This window comes from Mandrillus leucophaeus, unplaced genomic scaffold, assembly GCF_000951045.1.
Source record: "Mandrillus leucophaeus isolate KB7577 unplaced genomic scaffold, Mleu.le_1.0 Scaffold160, whole genome shotgun sequence".
Lineage (NCBI taxonomy): Eukaryota > Metazoa > Chordata > Mammalia > Primates > Cercopithecidae > Mandrillus > Mandrillus leucophaeus.
In genome coordinates this window covers 3,733,076-3,753,788 of record NW_012101588.1, presented here as the reverse complement: position 1 = coordinate 3,753,788, position 20,713 = coordinate 3,733,076, and the positions used below count along the sequence as shown (strand labels likewise).

Here is a 20,713-nt window from a genome sequence, read left to right as displayed (position 1 = left end):
ATTGTGAATGTAAAAGTGCTTACAAAATACAAGTGAAATTATTATAGTAATTTTTCGTAGTATGGATATTGAACAATTAGGTAACTTTATTCATTGGTATAAGTGGAATCATATTGTATTCTTTTTTTTTTTTTTTTGAGATGGAGTTTCACTCTTGTTGCTCAGGCTGGAATGCAACGGCGCAATCTCGGCTCACTGCAACCTCCGCCTCCTGAGTTCAAGCAATTCTCCTGCATCAGCCTCCCTAGTAGCTGGGATTACAGGCACATGCCACCATGCCCAGCTAATTTTTGTATTTTTAGTAGAGACGGGGTTTCACTGTGTTGGCCAGGCTGGTTTCGAACTCCTGGCCTCAGGTGATCTGCCTACTTCGGCTTCCCAAAGTGCTGGGATTATAGGCATAAGCTACCATACCTGGCTGATTCCTTTTTTTTTTTTTTTTTTTAAATGGAGATAGAGTCTCATTATGTTGCTCAGGCTGGTCTCAAACTCCTGGGCTCCAGTGATCATCCCACCTCAGCCTTGGAATCATCATTTAAAGCAACATTTTTTCCCTGTCATTACTGCATCCTAAATCTTTTCGTCTCAAAAGTCTAATGTTTATTTATTGCTATTTCTCAGATATAGTGTATGGAAAAGGAGATAATGGAGAGTCGATTTATGGACCAACATTTGAAGGTATGTATCTTTACATTTTGTTAGTTATATATTAGTTGATTATTCAAACTTAACAGGACTGGACAGTTTCACGATTCCAGATAAGATATCACTGGGGGCAATACTTAACAGTAAAAGCAAGAGTTAAAAATGAGCAGATTGGGGGGAAGCACCCTAAGGCCCGACCAGAGCAGCTTCATATGCACACATTTTTTTCACTTACCTAATGATATTATTTCTTCAGGATAAATCCCAGAATTAGGATTGTAGAGTCAAAGGGAATTTATATTTTTAGGGCTTGTAATTTTCCGTGCTGATACTTAGAACTGGTACCTTGATAATCATTCTATTTAGATTGCTGTCAGGTAGCCAGGTATTGTGACTCACGCCTATAATCCCAGCACTTTGGGAGGCTGAGGTGGGCGGATCATTTGAGGTCAGGAGTTCGAGATCAGCCTGGCTAATATGGTGAAACTCCGTCTCTACTAAAAATACAAAAATTAGCCAGGCATGATGGCGCAGGCCTCCCAGCTCCTCAGGAGGCTGAGGCAGGAGAATCACTTGAACCTGGAACACAGAGGTTGCAATGAGCTGAGATGGTGCCACTGCACTCCAGCCTGGGCGACAGAGTGAGACTCAGTCTCAAAAAAAAAAGAAAAGATTGCTGTCGGTAGAAAAATCCTGTATAACATTTACAACAAAAGTAGGTGACAAGGAATCTACCTAAATTCCAAAATACAAACAGGTAAAGACAAACAACAAACCAACAGTGTGGAAGAGGGCAGGGCTTCCCAAGAATAGGGCACTTAGGATCCCCTAAGTAGCCAATAGTGTGTGAGTACAAGGGTCCCCCAGGAAGGTTGGAAGAGGCAGGAGCAGTCTAACCCCTGTACACTCTCAAAACTGATCTGACAAGGCTCTCTTCTAGGACAGTCTCCCATGCAGGTGGAACTGCTGGGAATGGCATCAAAATTAACCAGGATACAGGGACAATCATGACAAAGAGGGAATAGGAACAGAGCCAGAAATTTAAGGAAGAAAGCCACATGCTTCAACATGCAAGATTTTCAACATGCAAGAGGGAGCTTTTTGAAACTAGAAAATCTACGTTCTTTCTAAAGACATATCCTCTGATATTTAGAAAAACTAATGTCACCCTATATAACAAAGAGAGGTTCTCTGAAAGAAAATGATGTTTCTTCAGGAATAGGGCATTGCAGTAGGCATACGTGTGCCGTAGGAAACGATGTGCATATTCAGGAAGGTAAAGGGAGAGAAAGGGTTTTAAAGGAAAATTGGGGAAGATTTCATTATTGTTTTGAAATTATTATCCTTGGCTACAGCGATCAGTAACAAGGGTCCAAGGTTGGACTGGACAGGTGTCCCTGCAGAAGTATTAATATTTCCTGCATAAGGTTGCAATGGCCTTTATGCAAGGTTGTGGCTTTTGTAGTTCTTTGTGATTGTTTTGTTACCAGGCATACAAGTGTGAGAGTTCTCTGTTCATAGCTTTCCTTGGCTCTATTTGTCAGCGTTTTTTAAACACACATGAGTACATTTTGATTCTGACCACTGTTACACTAATTTTATATTAAAATGAACAATGGAAGTTTCAAGGTGATTATAAGAATAAAGAGAATAAGGAGCAGAGTAACATCAGCACTGATAATGAATGTACCCTAGAAAGACATGCTCAAAGGATACAGTTGACCCTGGAGCAACATGGATTTGAACTGTACGAGTCCACTTAAAGAAACTTACAGTGTCTTTAAAAAAAAAAAAAATAGAGACAGGGTCTCACTATGTTCCCCAAGCTGGACTTGAACTCCTGGGCTCAAGCAGTCTTCCCACCTTAGCCTCCTGAGTAGGTGGGACTGCTGCCTACTTGGACTACCACCTAGCTTGGCTTGTTTTCAATAAATATATGAGAGCATTTTTTGGAGACGCTGCCACTGCAGCTATACCATCAGGTGTGAAAACCTTGCACTTTTTTGTGAAATACTTTTACCTTTTTTTTTTTTTTTTAAGAGACAGTGTCTCACTTTGTCGTCCAGACTAAAGTGCAATGGAGTGATCATAGCTCGTGGTAACATTAAACTCCTGGGCTCAAGGGATCTTCCTGCCTCAACCTCCCAGGTAACTAGGGCTACAGTTGCATGCCACCATGCTGGCTAATTAAAAAAGAAAAAAATTTATAGAGATGGGGTCTTGCTCTGTTGTCCAAGCTGGTCTCCAACTCCTGGGCTCAAGTGGTCCTCCTGAGTTGGCCTCCTGAGTCATTGGGATTACAAGTGTGAGCCACCACGCCTAGCCTGCAAAATACCTTTTTTGTCTTGTATTGAAAATGCAACTTTTATGTGGGCACAGGATGGCTATAAGAAAGGCAGAACTATAGACTCTAATATGATTTGAGAAAAAGCAAAGCTATTATATGACAACTTAAAACAAAAGGAAGGTAAAAGACCTAAAACTGGAGAATTTAATTCCAGCAAAAGATGGCTTGATAATTTTAGAAAAAAGTTTGGCTTTAAAAATGTCCAGATAACAGGAGAAGGAGCTTCTTCTGACCAAGAGGCAGAAGATGAATTCCAAGATGTCATTAACAAAATGAGAGGAAAAAGTATACCTACCTGAACAAGTTTTATGGCAGACAAAAGTGACCTATTCTGGAAAAAAAAAAAAAGCCACCAAAAGGCCGGGCGTGGTGGCTCACACCTGAAATCCCAGCACTTTGGGAGGCTGAGGCGGGCGGATCACCTGAAGTCAGGAGTTCAAGACTGGCCTGGCCAACATGGTGAAACCCTGTCTCTACTGAAAATATAAAACGTAGCCGAGTGTGATGGCAGGTGCCTGTAATCCCAGCTACTTGGAAGGCTGAGGCAGGAGAATCGCTGAACTCAGGAGACAAAGGTTGCAGTGAGCCGAGATCGCGCCATTGCACTTCAGCCTAGGAGAGAGAGTGACTCTTGTCTCAAAAAAAAAAAAAAAAAAGCCACAAAAGACATTTATGAGTAAGAGAAGTAAGCACTAGCATTTAAGGCAGAAAGGAATAGGCTAACTGTACTGTTTTGTGCCAATGCAGTTGGGTTTATGATCCAGACTACCCCTAACCATAAAGCTGCTAACCTAAACACACTGCCAGCCCTTTGGTTGTACAAAAAGGGCTGGACAATGAGAACCCTTTTTCTAGATTGGTTCCATCAATACTTTCTCCCTGAAGTTAGGAAGTACCTTGCCAGTAAGGGACTACCTTTTAAAAAGTTCTTTTGATATTGAATGATGATGCCCCTGGCCATCAGAACACCATGAGTTCAACACTGAAGGCATCAAAGTGGTCTACTCGCCCTCAAACACAACATGTCTAATTCAGCCTCTAGTTTGGGGGTCATAAGGACCTTTAAGGCTGATTACACATGATACTCTATGGAAAGGATTGTCAACATCATGGAAGAGAACCCCAATAGAGAGAACATCATGAAAGTCTGGAAGGATTATACCATTCAAGATGCCATTGTTGTTATAGAAAAAGCCATGAAAGCCATCAAGCTCAAAACAAGTTTCTGCTGGAGAAAATTGTGTCCAGATGTGCTTGTCTTCATGGGATTTATGACAGAGCCCATAAAGGAAATCATGAAAGAGATTTGTGGGTATAACCAAAAAGATGAGGGGTGAACATTGTCAAGATACGGATCTTGGAGAAATTCAGGGCCTAATATATACCACAGCAGAGGCATTAAAAGATGACTTGGTGGAGATGAGTGCCTCCGAACCAGTGCCAGATCATGAGGAAGAAGACATAGAAGAAGCAGTGTCAGGAACCAAATCAACACTAGACAATCTGGCGGAAGGGTTCCAGTTACTCAAGACTACTTTTGACTTCTTTTACAACATAGACCCTTTTATGATAAGAGCAATGAAACTAAAGCAAAGAGTGGAAGAAGGATTGATACTGTATGGAAACATTACTAGAGAAATGAAAAAGCAAAAAGTCAAACAGAAATTATAATGTATTTCCGTAAAGTTACACAGGTGTGCCTGCCTTTCCTGCCTCCCCTTCCACCTCATCCACCCCTGCCTCTGCCACCCCTGAGACAGCAAGACCAACTCCTTCTCTTCCTCCTCCTCGGCCTACTCAGTGTGACAAGGATGAAGACCATTAAGATGATCCACTTCCACTTAATGAATAGTAAATATATTTTCTCTTCCTTATGATTTTCTTTATAACATCTTATTTTCTTTAGCTTATTTTATTGTAAGGATACAGTATACAATACATATAGCACACCAAATATATGTAATCGACTGTTTATGTTACTGATAAGGCATCTAGTCCGTTGCAGACTATTAGTAGTTAAGTTACTGGGGAGTCAAAAGTTATATGTGGATTTTTGACTGCTCCAAGGGGTTGGTGTCCCTAACCCCCACATTGTTTAAGGGTCAACTGTAGATCAAAACTGTAACAGTCTATATCAAAATAAGCTAAAAGAAGCCTGGGCAACATGGCAAACCCTATCTCTACAAAAAATACAAAAATTAGCTGGGCATAGTGGTGCACACCTGTAATCCCAGCTACTCAGGAGACTGAGGTGGGAAGATCGCTTGAGCCTGGGAGGCAGAGGCTGCAGTGAGCCAAGATTGCACCACTGCACTCCAGCAAGCTAAAAGACATTAAGAAAATGACACAAGACATGAAAGAGGTCATAAATCAGAATTAGAAAAACTTAAACATGATGTGACAGAGCTGAGGAAAGAAGGGCTGAGGAAAGCAATGAAAGAAAAATAATTTCAGAAGTGAGTAAACCACAAGGAACACAAGAGGAAATAAAAATACAACATATGTCCTGAAAGAAGTACAAGGTAGGCAGAGGAATTTTTTTGTTTGCTTTAATTTTTGTGAGTACATAGTAGGTGTATATCTTTATGGGGTACTTGAGATATTTTGATACAGGCAAGCAATGCAAAATAATCACATCATGTAAAATAGGGTATCCATCTCCTCAAGCAGTTGTCCTGTGTGTTACAAACAATCCAATTATACACTTTTATTTTAAAAGATACAATTATTATTGACTGTAGTCGCCCTGTTTTTCTATCAAATATAAGGTCTTATTCATTTTTTCTATTTTTTTTGTGACTATTAACCATCCCCACCACCCCACTTTAACCCCCACTACCCTTCCCAGTCTCTGGTAACCATCCTTCTACTCTCTGTCTCCATGATTTCATTTGTTTTGATTTTTAGATCTCACAAATACATGAAAACATGTTATGTTTGTCTTTCTGTGCCTGGCTTATTTCACTTAGCATAATGACCTCCAGTCCCATCCATGTTGTTGCAAATGACATGATCTCATTCTTTTTTATGGCTGACTAGTACTCCATTGTGTATACGTACTACATTTTCTTTATCCATTCATCTGTTGATGGACACTTAGGTTGCTTCCAAATCTTGGTGACTGTGAACAGTGCTGCAACAAACATAGGAGTGCAGATATCTCTTTGATATAATGATTTCCTTTCTTTTGGGTATATACCCAGCAGTGAGATTGCTGGATCATATGGTAGCTCTATTTTTAGTTTTTTGAGGAACCTCCAAACTGTTCTCCATAGTGGTTAATTTACATTCCCACCAACAGTGTACAAGGGTCCCGTTTCCTCCACATCCTTGCCAGCATTTGTTATTGCCTGTCTTTTGGGTAAAAGCCATTTTAACTGGAGTGAGATGATATCTCATTGTAGTTTGGGTTTATGTTTCTCTGATGATCAGTGGTGTTGAGCACCTTTTCATATGCCTGTTTGCCATTTGTATATTTTCTTTTGAGAAATGTCTATTCAAATCTTTTGCCCATTTTGTAATCTGATTATTAGGTTTTTTTCCTATAGAGTTATTTGAGCTCCTTATATATTCTGGTTATTAATCCCTTGTCAGATGGGTAGTTTACACATATTTTCTGTGGGTTTTTTGTTTGTTTTTTTGAGACAGAGTTTCACTCTGTCACCCAGGATAGAATGCAGTGGTGCCATCTCAGCTCACTGCAACCTCTGCCACCTGGGTTCGAGCAATTCTCCTCCCTCAGCCTCCCAAATAGCTGGGATTACAGACGCACACAACCACGCCTGGCTAATTTGTGTATTTTTAGTAGAGACAAGGTTTCACCATGTTGGCCAGGCTGGTCTTGAACTCCTGACCTCGTGATCTGCCCGCCACAGCCTACCAAAGTGCTGGTATTACAGGTATGAGCTACCACACCCAGCCATCTCTTCACTTTGTTGATTGTTTCCTTTGTTGTGCAGAAGCTTTTTAACTTGATATGATCCCATTTGTCCAGAGAGTTTCCCCGATGTTTTCTTGTAGTAGTTTCATAGCTTGAGGGCTTATATTTAAGTCTTTAATCCATTTTGATTTAATTTTTGTATATGGTGAGAGGTAGGGGTCTAGTTTCATTCTTCTGCATATGGATATCCAGTTTTCCCAGTATTATTTGTTGAAGTATTTTCCTCAGCTTATGTTCTTGGCACCTTTGTCGAAAATGAGTATGAGTTCACTATGAGTGTGTGGATTTGTTTCTGGGTTATCTATTGTGTTCCCTTGGTCTGTGTGTCTGTTTTTATGCCAGTACCATACTGTCTTGGTTACTATAGCTCTGTAGTATAATTTGAAGTCAGGTAATGTGATTCCTTCAGTTTTGTTCTTTTTGCTTAAGATAGCTTTGGCTATTCTGAGTCTTTGGTGGTTCTATGTAAATTTTAGGATTGTTTTTTCTATTTCCATGAAGAATGTCATTGGTAATTCCTTTTTAGAAGAAAACAGCTTTATTGAACAGGCAGTGTTACAGCTCTGGTGGTGTTATAGCTCCGTGACTGCTCCTGCAGAGCAGGGCTAACCTGCAGACAGAGAGTAGCAGCTCAGGACAGTTTTACAGTCACATTTATACCCACTTTTAATTACATGCAGATTAAGGGGCAGTTTATGCAGGAAAGGGATAGTAACTTTTGGATCATTAGATACCATGGAAAAGACCAATAACGCCCAGGTGTTGCCATGACAACAGTAAATTGACATGGCATACTGATGGACAGGTCTGATTGAAAGGTGCTTTCACCCTGGCCCTATTTTAGCTAGTCCTCAATCTGGTCCATTGTCTGAGCCCCACCTCTGGAGTCAAGTCCTGCCTCCTACCTCATCTCCCCCTCAGAAATTAGGTCCTCCTCCTTAATCTTAAGGGGGCTGCAGAAGGGTAAAGGCCAGTCTTCTGTAACTGCTTCCTGCTGAGCTCATGGGCCTAGGATAGGCCCTGCCTAGCACTGGAGGAGTAAAAAAATCTCTGGATACCTGATGTAAGGGGCCCACAGGCAGGACACTTTAATTCTCCAGGTCAGTAGATGGGATGGGTTGGAAGCCTTGTGCCAGCATTGTTTTTTACCTGGAACTGTTGTAATCTAGAAAACACAAACTTTTACTAAGAGGTTAAATAAGCAAGGGCCAAAAATTAGAAACAAAAAGATAACTATCCAAGGTTCTACGAGAGGTAAAAAGCAGGTGGGACTTGGGAAAGCACTTGATAGTTGACCAGCTATAGTTGGGGTCAGTGCCCTGGTTATATCTGTGTAACCAGGTAGCTTGTTCATAGATCTTTTGAATGTTAATCTCAACTTGTCTAGAGTTGTTAAAATATGTTCAGCAGGTTTTATTAATAACTACACAGACTCCACCGTGTTCATCCTGTAAATAATCCAATGCTAGTCTGTTATCGAGAACTGCGTTTGCCAAAGAGCCTAAGGACTCTTGAATTCCCTTTAATACCTGACCTGTGTTGGTGGCTAAGGATTCTAAATTGAGTCAAGTTCATTAGAGTTGACTCATGGTAGGCAAAGCTGCCCCAGGGTGCTGCTAGTCCTGTCACTGCCAATTCCTGCCAGAATTACTCCTATTACTCACTTACTTCTGGTATTCTTCAGTGTTATGGGGTTACAGACAGTGACTCCTGGAGGGGCAAGAGTGGCCAGTATACATTCACCTCTGTTCCAAGTTTTTGATATACAAAGGAAAACTGCTCCTAAGAGAACAGGTGACTCCCTAGGGAGTTGGGAGCAGTTCAGGTCGTAACTTCTTTCCATTCATGCCACAAACAAAAATGAGCCAGTTGGGGCACAAACAGAAGCCCTACGGGGTGTGGTATTTATGCTTTGCTGTGAAGTTGTGTCTATAGAGATATATTTCCCCTGTTCCAATGGGGGTGGCGGGACACTCTTTGTTTTCCAGAAGGGGACAGTACTCCCACCTTCCCAGACTAGGCAGTTGTTTTTCCCTTATATGTTCTGATCCAGAAGGCACCATATGTGGTCTCTTCCCTTACAAGTGGAATCCCATTTACCTTGCTGTGGCCTTGGGAATGTGGCAACTAAAGTTGAATCAGAGCATCACAGGGAGGCTTCCGCTCTTGTGGCATGAACACAACAGTGAATGCAAAAGATAGAATCATTAGTGCACTGGAGATATAGATACCCAATTTCCCAGGTCCAGGTAATGGTGGCAGGGGTTTCAAGTGGAATCCGTTAAGTGGGGGAGAGTTCCATTTAACAAGTAGGGGTTTGGGATTTGAAGATCACTGTTGTTAGTTAGGAGGTCGGGGGGATGGTAGTGAGATTTCTCAGATAAGCCAGAAGATAGAACTCTCTATCCTGGGAATGTTCATGACAAATCCAGCAACCATGAAGATGATTATACAGCATAAAACTGAACATCAAAGATACATTTATTAAATTTTAATAAAACACATATATCTTAGATGTTTGGTGCATTTTGACAATTGTGTATACCTCAAGCATATGTTTATACTGTAAGTAAAAATATTTATATATCTCAAGTGAAAATGTTTATACCTCAAATAAAAATATCTGTAAAAAATTGAAACCACTTATTGAAAATGCATACCATGAACCTGACAATTTGAAGCAGAGCAACCAACACCAAGACTTATTTGTTCATAACATTATTGGACATTGAAAAATTATTTGGACATCTAGGCAAAAAGAACAAATGATTTATAAGGGAAAGAAAATTAGATTATCATATTCTTTGACAGCAACACTTTATACTAGAAGAAAGTGGAATCATATATTTATGAACTCAAGCAAAGGAAACGTGAGCAAGGATTTTATATCCAGTCAAACTGATGTTGAATTATAAAGGGCACACACGCTTATCAACATGGAAGACTTCAGGGAATAGTGTTGCCATTAGCCCTTTCTGCAGAATCTGCCATAGAATGAATTTCACACAACCAAATATTAATAAGAAGAGAGACCTTGACACAACTGGTGGTGAGGATTAATCATATTATTATTTGTGATTTTACCGTATTCAGTGAGGAGTATGCCAGGTATGGCAGCATGCACCGTTAGTCCCACCTACTTGGGAGGCTGAGGCAGGAGGATTGCTTGAGCCCAGGAGCTTGAGACCAGCCTGGGCAACATAGCAAGACCCCATCTCAAAGGGTGAGAGTATGCTGTGTAATGATGATATGCTTGGGCAGTGGAGATATCGTCTATTTAAAAAATAGAAGAAAATGAATATATACAAGTTTTATTTTTTAGTTAATCTCAGTAAAGTACACTGGTGATGGTATTTTTAGTATTGTTATTTTGAGACTGTTGTATATGTAATGTGGGATAAAGTCATTGAGTAATTATGGAATATTCAAATTTCATCATTTTCTTTGTCCTTGAGAATCAGGATTCTCAATGTGGAAGAAAGAAGATAGAGATGAAATATAATAGAGGCTAATAAGAATATTCTATAGTCCTGAACATGACTTTAAACTCAAGAAGTATCAAATGTCTATATATATAGCTCTGTTCACTGAAAAGGTCTATAAACAATGATCACAACTCAGTAGCAATGGGTAGTCCTAGAATTTAGATTGTTGCTTTGAAATGTCATTTCTCACTTAAAGAAACCAGAGTCTGTGGGAGAAATGGCAGATGCCAGATCTCAGGGAGGAAATCTACAAAATGAGCCTAGAACCTCATGTTCTATTAGATAGCAAAAGTGGCCTTTGTTGTACAATGCTGCAAAGTGCAGAGATTTCTTTTCTGAAAGATTACTGGGGTCATGCCAACAGGCCTCAGGAGCCAATTTCAAGAGGGTCTCACTGACCAAAGATGGAGTAATTTGAGCTTCACAAACAATAGTAATTGCATTTGATCAAAACCCAACAAATATTTCGAATCTGTGAGTTTATAATTATATTATCAAATAAAGGCTAATGGGTTACCTTTGGAGGAATACTAGGAAATGAATTTATCATGAAAAGTGGGAAGTATAGGGAAAGAATCAAGTACCCACCTTTCCTATATGAACTGTACTAAATTGTAGATAAGGGGAAACATCTCTTTATAAAAGTATTGCCACTGATAAGTGAAAAGGAAATAATAGAATTGGAACGTCACCATTTTGCTGCCCCCAGTGAAATAATGGGTCTTAGCATTTGCTGCATCAGTCTGCTAATTTCACAAAAACAGAGACAACCAGACATGATGAGGCTTCTGTTGAAAGAACACACTACCAAATAATATGAGTCTGATTAAGCCTCTGGACTCAGCTGCCAATTTGCAAGATATACAGTCAGTTCTGTTGTAATGCGACATATGTGTTCCTAAAAAATCTCCACACTTTGGCCAGACATGGTGTCTCATGCTTGTAATCCCAGCACTTTGGGAGGCTGAAGTGGGAGGATTGCTTGAGCCCAGGAGTTCAAAACCAGCCAGGGTAACATAACGAGATCCCATCTCTTAAAAAAAAAAAATTAGCTGGGCATGGTGGCATGCACCTGCGGTCCTAGCTACTTGGTAGGTTGAGGTAGGAGGATCTCAAGCTGGAGAGGTCCAAGGCTGTAGTGAGCCATGATCATCATGATCATGGAGCCATGATGGACTCCATCCTGGGTGACAGAGTGAGACCCTGCCTCGAAAAACAAAACACAAACCAAAAAAATCTACACTTTGCAGCATTGTACAATAAAAACCACTGAGTTTATTGTGAAAATGAGGTTTAAGAAAAACTTTCTTGATAGCACTAAAAAACAGGATAGTAACCCCAAAAACCCAGCAATACAGTTTTACGTATGTTAAATGGTCACGAAACATACATACCTTGTAAAAGACCTGAAGTTCGTGAAGGTGGGCATGGGAAGAGTTGCAGCTTTTGAGCAATTTTGAAGTGGCGGAACCCTAGATATGGGTAGGAGAGGCTCAGCACAGCTCCAGAGCAGCTGGTAGATATCTGAGGTGTGTGTGTTCCTATGTGGCTCCGTGTAGCTGAATGCAGTTTTCATTTCCCTAGTGTTTCTCATGGTGGAAGAATGTAAGTGGGGGCGAAATTCATAATGCACAAGGCTTTCCCTAATGTATACATCAAGTTGAAGCAAATGTGCATTTTCAAAACAAGTATTTTAGCAGAACTGACAGGACAAAAGACAGAGCAACATGCTGGACTGTACCATGTGTGCAATCAACAGACTGCAGACTGGGAGAAATTCTCGAGGCTAAACAGCTGAGGTTCATTAGTAATAGATAAATGTAAGGAAAAGAAAGAGATGGAGGTAAGAACCTGCAGATTAAAAGAGGCTTAAAAAGCATAACCAATTTTTTTAAATGGGAAAGGCTATAGTGCTTAGGGATGCATATTTGGATGTTAAAACTATAAGGAAACATTAAGTGCATAGTTATATAAAAGTCGGGGGAATGGTTCCTTCTGGGTGAGAGAGGGGCTTGACAAGGAACTTTGGGCAGAGGCTGGCAAAGTTTCTTTTCTTGGCCTGAATAGTAGTTAAAAGGGTATTTGCCTTATAATAACTTTATACATTAGTTTTCTGTGACTTTTTGTGTCTATATTTTAATACAATGAAAAGGTTCTAGAAATATATATATATAAAAAAATATATATATTTTTTTTTTGAGATGGAGTGTCTCTCTGTCACTCATGCTGGAGTGCAATGGCATGATCTTGGCTTATTGCAACCTCCACCTCCCGGGTTCAAGTGATTCTCCTGCCTCAGCCTCCTGAGCAGCTGGGATTACAGATGCGTGCCACCATGCCCAGCTGATTTTTTTGTGTTGTTAGTAGAGATGGGGTTTCACCGTGGTGGTCAGGCTGGTCTCAAACTCCTGACCTCGTGATCTACCCACCTTGGCCTCCCAAAGTGCTGGGATTACAGGCAAGAGCCACCGCGCCCAGCCGAAAAGATATCTTTATTGAATCGATGGCCACAGTGAAAGGGAAAAGTAATAGCTACTTTCCTTCCAAATTCCTGCAGACAGCTTTATCAAATGAAAGCATGCAAGTGACACCATTCCTTTAGTCATTCATAAAATACTAAACTCCAAGGTAGGTTTCCACATGGTGCTAGGGCCTGTGGCAACAAAGACGGTATAACCGAGTTTCTACTCTGAAGGCTTGTAGTGGTTTTGTGCAGGCAGATGTTAAAACAGATCAACTACAGGTGCTGTGCCAGTTGCTGTTAGAGAGGAAGGAACTGAGTGCCGTGGGAAAAGAAAGAATAGCTGCTGGGAAAGTTGGGCGCGGAGGCACAGAGAAGCTTTGAGTTGCATCTGCAGCAACACATTGCAGATGGGGAAAGGACTCTCCTGGCCCCAATCCCTGATGAGAATCCACTGTACCTCTCCACCCCACAGCCATTATCAGAGCACCCAAATACTTTGTGCTTGGAGGCACAGCCTCAGATGGAACATAGGCCTCCTGTCCAGTAGGGGATTGATCTGTTCACTCATCTCCTCGCCTGACCCCCTAGACCCCCCTGAGTCTCTGCTGATTATCCCTCGCCCCTTCCTCAGACTGTTGTAGTATTTGGTCTCCAGATAGAGTGTTTGCTGTCCTCACTGTGCCCATGGAGTCCCAGTGCGTTCAGTGAAGTGTTTATTATTCGGTTGGTCTGGTAGCATAAAATTATAAAAAATCCAGGAAGCAATCAAGTGGGAAGGAGAGATGTTCCAGAAGGAAAGATGAGTAACTGTGAAAGTGAGAGCACGGCTAGTCCTCAGAACAGCTAAGGCATGGGTCTGTCTCCCTCATCCCTTCACCTGCCCGGGAATGTGAAGGCAGCAGCCAGCCAGTCCTTCCTCCACATTTCTCTCATGGGGTCCTATTTCCATGAGATGCAGAATTAAAACCGGGGCTGCGAAAAACTGCAACCACAAAATTCACTTTTATTAAGCTTAACACAAAAATAATGCAATAAATAATGTATCATTTAATTAGATTATTATTTTATAAACGAGTTAATTTTTTTTTAACCTAGGGAAAGTCTGTTTTGCTTTGTTTTGAATCACAACTTTTAAAGTCCTAAATAAATAGGCTCCTTCTACTCAGGCAAGTTTCAGCTATTGGTTTCTGTGTAGGTTGTTCCCACTCATACTTTATCCCTGGCAGAAACACTCAGGAGAAAATAGGCTTGAATCAAACCTATCTACTGACCAGTGGCCTCACTCCTCACCAAACAAAGAGGACAAAAATTCCTCTATGGGGGCTTTCACTCTATTTAAACCTGAAGAGGCTCAGCCGCCTTCAGCAGTGCTGTTTACTGCCAAAGGGTGCATTTTGTTATCATGGAAGTATAAAGCAACTTAATGTTTTAAGTGTTAAATAAAATGTACCAAAAATTTACTATTAGAAAAAAAATCAGGGAACTTTACATTAGTAAATAATTTTTTTTTAAAAAAAATTATAGCTAGCCAGGTGTGGTAGCACACACCTGTAGTCCCAGCTACTCAGGAGGTTGAGACAGGAGCCCTTGAGCCCAGGAGTTCAAGACCAGTCTGGACAACTAGCACAATGCCTTCTCTAAAAAAATTAAATTTGATTTAAATTAAAATTATAGCTCTTGAATTTTAGAGCTTTATGGAAGCTTGAAGAGAAGTGAAAAGAGGCAGAAGGAAAGCAGAGGGGTTGGGAAGATCGAGAAATACTGAGGTGAGCAGACGGTTAAAGAGTTGAGTCGGAGAGACGCGGCAGAACAAAAGAACATGTAAATTACTCTTGTAATACTTTATGTCTGCAAAGCTAGTTAGAGTTAATGGTTCTTTCTTACACATCATTTTATTTGATGCATACAAGATCATGCCAAGTAGGCCAGTTATGGCATGACCACTGAGTGGTTTCCGTAGGCCCTGGCATTACTGCCTGACTGGAAGTAGCATAGCCTCAAGTTCTTAAGATTCACATACACATTCTGGACTTAGAGAATCCACACATAGTCATTTAGTTTTCACACTTTTTTTCAGGTCCATACATTTTTAAGTTTCTAAGTCAGCGACTACCTGCACCTTTTAAAAATATAATTTATTCTGTCCCTTTATAGCAATGCTTCTCAAATTGTCTCTAAGGATTTCCATGCTCTCCTAAATAAATGTGTTCAGGAGATGAGAGGGCTCTAGGCATTTTTTTTTTTTCTTTTTTTTTTTTTTTTTGAGACTGAGTCTCTCTCTGTCACCCAGACTGGAGTGCATTGGCGCAATCTCAGCTCACTGCAACCTCCACCTCCTGGGTTCAAGCGATTCTTGTGCCTCAGCCTCCTAAGTGTCTGGGATTACAGGCATGCACCACCATGCCCAGCTAATTTTTGTGTTTTTAGTAGAGACGGGGTTTTGCCATGTTGGCCAGACTGGTCTCGAACACCTGGCCTCAAGCGATCCACCCACCTTGGCCTCCCAAAGTGCTGGGGTTACAGGTGTGAGGCACTGTGCCTGGCTGCTCTAGGCACTTTTTGAACTGTTTTATACATGGGCTTTCACATAGGTACCAATTTTTTTGATAGGTATTATGATTAACTGCTTTAACATTTCCCACAATCACAAAATTTTTGATAAAAATGTTACAACTCTATCAATTTTCTTCCCAATTTTTACAGAATTTAAGAAAAATAAATCAGAATATGTAGAAGCAATGACAAATACCATTCTGTTAAAACTCTCTGAATCTTTGCTGTGGGCAGATTTCCATTTCATGCAATTTTCTGTGAAATTAATGAGCTTTTTTCTTTATTTCACTGAAATGAATAAGGAGCATCAGCGTAATTATATAGACTTATTTGTTCAAAAATGCCTCATTAGCATTTCATAAGGTTTCAGGGGTCTTTATTCAGTTTGCAACTTAACAGGCTGAAAGAAACTACCCCAGGTATGGCTTAATCACTTAGTTTGCTTAGTTTTGAAACTTAAAATAGTAACAGCAATTGTAGTTTAATAAAATCTTATAGACAGTTAATATTCATATTTCTCAGTTATTCTCAGAAATTTATGAGTTATTGAAGGAAAATTTTCACTGAATTTCTCATCCGTTATTTCATTCTGTGTATTTGAACTTGGAGGCAAAGCTGGGAATGGTACGTCTTCAAATTGGTTGCCTGATAATCACCATACAACTCCTTTTACTTCAAAATCTTACGCTAAAATAGCTATTGCTTTCCACAAAATCTTGGTCGATCCAAACAAGGTTTCAGATTAAAATTTATTTGAAGATTACTAAAAATAAACATAATTAATTTCCTTTCATCATCAACATTTTAAAACTACATGGAATGGGAAAGTACATGGAATGGAAATCTGCCCAAACATTTAGGGCCACACTTATGCCAATCAATGTGCTAGGAAGCCTGGAGCCAAAGCCACGAGGAGACACAGTTCCTGCCTTCACCTACTAGAGAAGAAACGTCATGTAAACCAATAATTACATAGAGTGTTAAAAGGACTGTCCAAGAACTATGTGTAAGATGCTTGGGGTTCAGGGGAAAGGTCAGATCCACGGAAGACTTCTCAGAGGTGGTGTTTTTAATGAGCATGGTGGTAGTTTGAAAGAAATACCAAAACAGCACGAGAAAGTTTGCTGACCTTTATTCTTGATTAGAATACTGTATATATTTCCTTGTACATTATTAATTTTCTTAGCACACTTGTTTATGGTAAAGACAAACTAAAACTGAATGCTCCAATAGTTCTAATGAGGTTTTACAGTTTATTTTTTTTAACAGCCCCTTTGAATGTTTGAAAGTAATTTGAAATAAATAGAGTATTTACAATTTGGAATCCATTGATAAATATGATTGAGAGTGTTACCAAGGGTTCTATTTGTTCCTTATATGTTACAATAAATTGAGATAATAGAAATGTGCTAATGACCTACTGATTATTGTTTTTCCCAGATGAAAACTTTTCAGTTCCTCATAATAAAAGAGGAGTACTTGGAATGGCCAACAAAGGCCGTCACAGCAACGGGTCACAATTCTATATCACACTGCAAGCAACTCCTTATCTAGATAGAAAATTTGTGGCTTTTGGGTATGTATATTGTAGATCTGTCTATATAATATTCACACCTGTAAAAATGTCATTTAAAAATATTTGGATAAGTATTGTATATAGTGTATAGGTAGCTAAAAATAGGGCTTAAATGCAAAAATAATACAAATAGAGACAAAAGTATTTAAGAAATATTTTGCAAAGAAGTTTGCTATCTATAAAAACACAGAAAATGGCCAGACACAGTGGCTCAGGCTTGTAATCACAGCATTTTTGGAGGTTGAGGTCGGGAATTGCTTGAGCCCAGTTCAAGACCAGCCTGGGCAACACAGTGAGACCCCATCTCTACAAAAAAATTAAAAATTAGCTGGGCGGGCATGGTGGCTCATGCCTGTTATCTCAGCACTTTGGCAGACCAAGGCAGGTGAAATACTTAAGGCCAGGAGTTCCAGAGCAGCCTGCCCAACATGGTAAAACCCCGTCTCTGCTAAAAATACAAAAATTAGTTAAGCATGGTAGTGTGTGCCTGTAATCCCAGCTACTCCAGAGGCTGAGGCAGGAGAATCACATGAACATGGGAGGTGGTTGCAGTGAGCCAAGATCATGCCAGTGCACTCCAGCCTAGGTGACAGAGCAAGACTCTGTCTCAAAAATAAATAAATAGGCCGGGTGCAGTGGCTCACACCTATAATCCCAGCATTTTGGGAGGCTGAGCCAGGCAGATCACTCGAGGCCAGGAGTTCGAGACCAGCCTGGCCAATATGGCAAAACCCCGTCTCTACTAAAAATACAAAAATTTAGCCAGGCCTGGTGGCGTGCACCTGTAGTCCCAGCTACTTGGGAGGCTGAGGCAGGATAATTGCTCGAACCCGGGAGACAGAGGTTGCAAATGACAGAGGTTGCAATGAGTGCACTGCACTCCATCCTGGGCGACAGAGCAAGATCTGTCTCAAAAAATAAATAAATAAATAAAATAATAAATAAATAAAATTAGCTGGGTGTGGTGGTATGTGCCTGTAGTCCCAGCTACTGACGAAGTTTAGGTGGGAGGATTGCTTGAGCCTGGGAGCCATGATTGTACCACTGTACTCCAGCCTGGGCAACAGAATGAGACCCTACGTCAAAAAAAATATATAAGACAAAATAAAAAAATAAAAACAGAAACCATTTAGGCATAGTCATAATAATGTTCTTTCTGTGTCTCTATCCACCTATCAGTCTTCAGCCTTAAGGATATTATCAATTCTTTATTACTATGAATCATACCACAGTGCTTAATAATATAGATATACTAATATGTAGAAGTGAAGAGGTGAAGTCATTTAATTAATTGTCCATGTACATCATGAAGAGGTAGATGAAAACTAGTCAAGTTACATGTAACTATTTTTACTGAACGATTTTAAATATGGAAACATCACAGGTAATAGTTATTATTAGAATATTGTTAGCAAGATGCTTAAAGGCATGTGGACCTAAAATGGATGATGGAAATACTTTTCATCACGCCAGTGTTTCATATCTCTCTTTAGTTACTGAATGAATATGAGGCAGGGCTTACTTCGTCTTCCCTGAGATAGTGTAAAGTGTTTGGATTTTTCTGAATAACTGTTAGATTTGTTCCACCCACTCCATAGGGATAATTACTGACGCTCCAGCACCTGGAATTTCATGCCAGTGTTCATTTTAACTACAATAATTCCTTTCATGTAATGCTTTCTGTGATACTTCCAGGTTGAAAAAATAGAAAGTGTATTTTCATCCATAGGATATCTTTAAAGAGATAACATTACATTAATAGATGCATAACATAAAATAATGACTTAAGTTTTCCCTGGTCCCAAATAAATTGGATTCTGAGTTTGAAAATGCATTATTAAATTAATTTTAAGGCCAGACGCAGTGGCTCACACCTGTAATCCCAGCACTTTGGGAGGCCAAGGTGGGCAGATCATGAGGCCAGGAGTTCGAGACCAGCCTGGCCAACATGGTGAAACCCCGTCTCTCCTAAAAATACAAAAATTAGCTGGGCATAGAGGCACACACCTGTAGTCCCAGCTACTCAGGAGGCTGAGGCAGGAGAATTGCTTGAATTGCTTGAACCCGGCAGGTGGAGGTTGTAGTGAGCCGAGATTGCACCACTGCACTCCAGTCTGACAACAGAGTAAGACTCCGTTTCAAAAAAAAAAAAATAGTTTTAAATCCAGATAACATTTCTTGGATCATTTAAATCCAAATAACATTTCTTGGATCATTTAAATCTCTGTCATATTGCTGACAGTCTCTATCCTCTACCAACTTCCTGGTGATCCTTTATATCTCAGCTAAAGGTACCTTTTCAAACACAAACATGACTGCTTTAAAACTTTTAGTGCCTCCATTACCATCTTCACATCTGCACAGCCTGAAGTCTAGAGTGGCATTCCAGGTCCTCCACTCTCTGGCCCCACATCCTTTGTTCAGCCTTCACTTCTGCTGTTTTCTCAACTCATTCAAACAGAATTTTGTTAGGCACCTGCAGTATGCCATTCACGGTACTCAGTGCTGGGGAAAAAGAGTGACAGTGTACAATCCCTGCTCTTCAGGGAGCTTACAGTATGTTATGAAAAATAAGTCAAATAGCCAATAGCTATGTGACAGTGAAACATGGGCTATGCAAACCATGTAAAGGGTGCATTGGGAGACGGGTAAGAAAACACCCTCCAACTCCAACTCCTTTCACCAAAGTGAACACAGAGCCTTACAGGGTGGCAATGGAGTGGAGAGCACTCGATCTCCTTTTGATGGTTCCTGTTCTCTATGATCCACCTTCCTCTTGGGGAAATCTCTAATTTTTATCATCGTCACTCTAGCCTCAGGGAGGCACTGCCCTCCTTCTATTCTGCTATTCTGCCTCAAGTAGGATCTCAGTGTATTCCTTAAATCTCCAAAATTTAAAAAAAAAAAAAAAAAAGTCTGCAAATCACAGTGGAGGCTGGGCTGGAATATTTAAACAAGACCTTACAGAACGCTGAGGGAGAAGCAGAAAGGTAAAACATAATAGGCAACTAGATAATCTATTTAAACTAATGAAATAGAGCTCCTTCAGGGATACCTTCCTTCCCAGTTGTAGAGCTGCCTCTTCCCTATCATCTCTCAGTATCCCCAGGTATGTCTGAGCTTTTGGAAGCCCAGACATGGTTAGCAAGGTCCAGAGAGATCTCATCCAAGACAGGCACATGATCCCTCAGATGGATGATACTGGGAATGTCCTTCAGGAACGACGGTAGCAATCCACAGAGCATGGCTGGCCCAGTGGGCTCGTAGGGAAAGAATATCACAAAACAAGCCTGTAAGCTCTCCATTCACATGCACCCATGGTAGAGGGGGGTTAGTTGGAGGGGGAATTATTTCATTTTAAGAGACTTGTAAGGTGGGAGGGGGTCATGGAAAGTGTCATGAGAAGGTGAGTTGAGGAGTGAAAAGTCACGTAGAAGTTAGCCAGATAGAGAAGCTAGAAATTACAATGAGTCAAATCAATTTTAGGAAAATTGAAGAGCTTTTGCAGAGAGGCCCTGAGGAGTAAGAGAGCATCTTATCTACAAGTCATCTGGTCTGGGCAGAGCTTAGTGCCTAGGGGAGAATGGAGAGGGTGGAGGCTAGATAAGAGGTCAGCTGGCCAGGAGCGGTGGCTCAAGCCTGTAATCCCAGCACTTTGGGAGGCCGAGACGGGCGGATCACGAGGTCAGGAGATCGAGACCAT

At 40.5% G+C, this 20,713-nt stretch overlaps 1 protein-coding gene across 1 annotated transcript in view; it reads left to right on the top strand.

Moving 5' to 3' along the window:
* PPIL6 (peptidylprolyl isomerase (cyclophilin)-like 6) overlaps positions 1–20,713 on the top strand; it is a 38,535-nt gene that overhangs the window by 14,060 nt on the left and 3,762 nt on the right. The window contains 3 exon segments of the mRNA XM_011975978.1: positions 622–678; positions 14,570–14,647; positions 16,875–17,010. Of these exon segments, the coding sequence (XP_011831368.1) occupies positions 622–678; positions 14,570–14,647; positions 16,875–17,010 (271 nt within the window).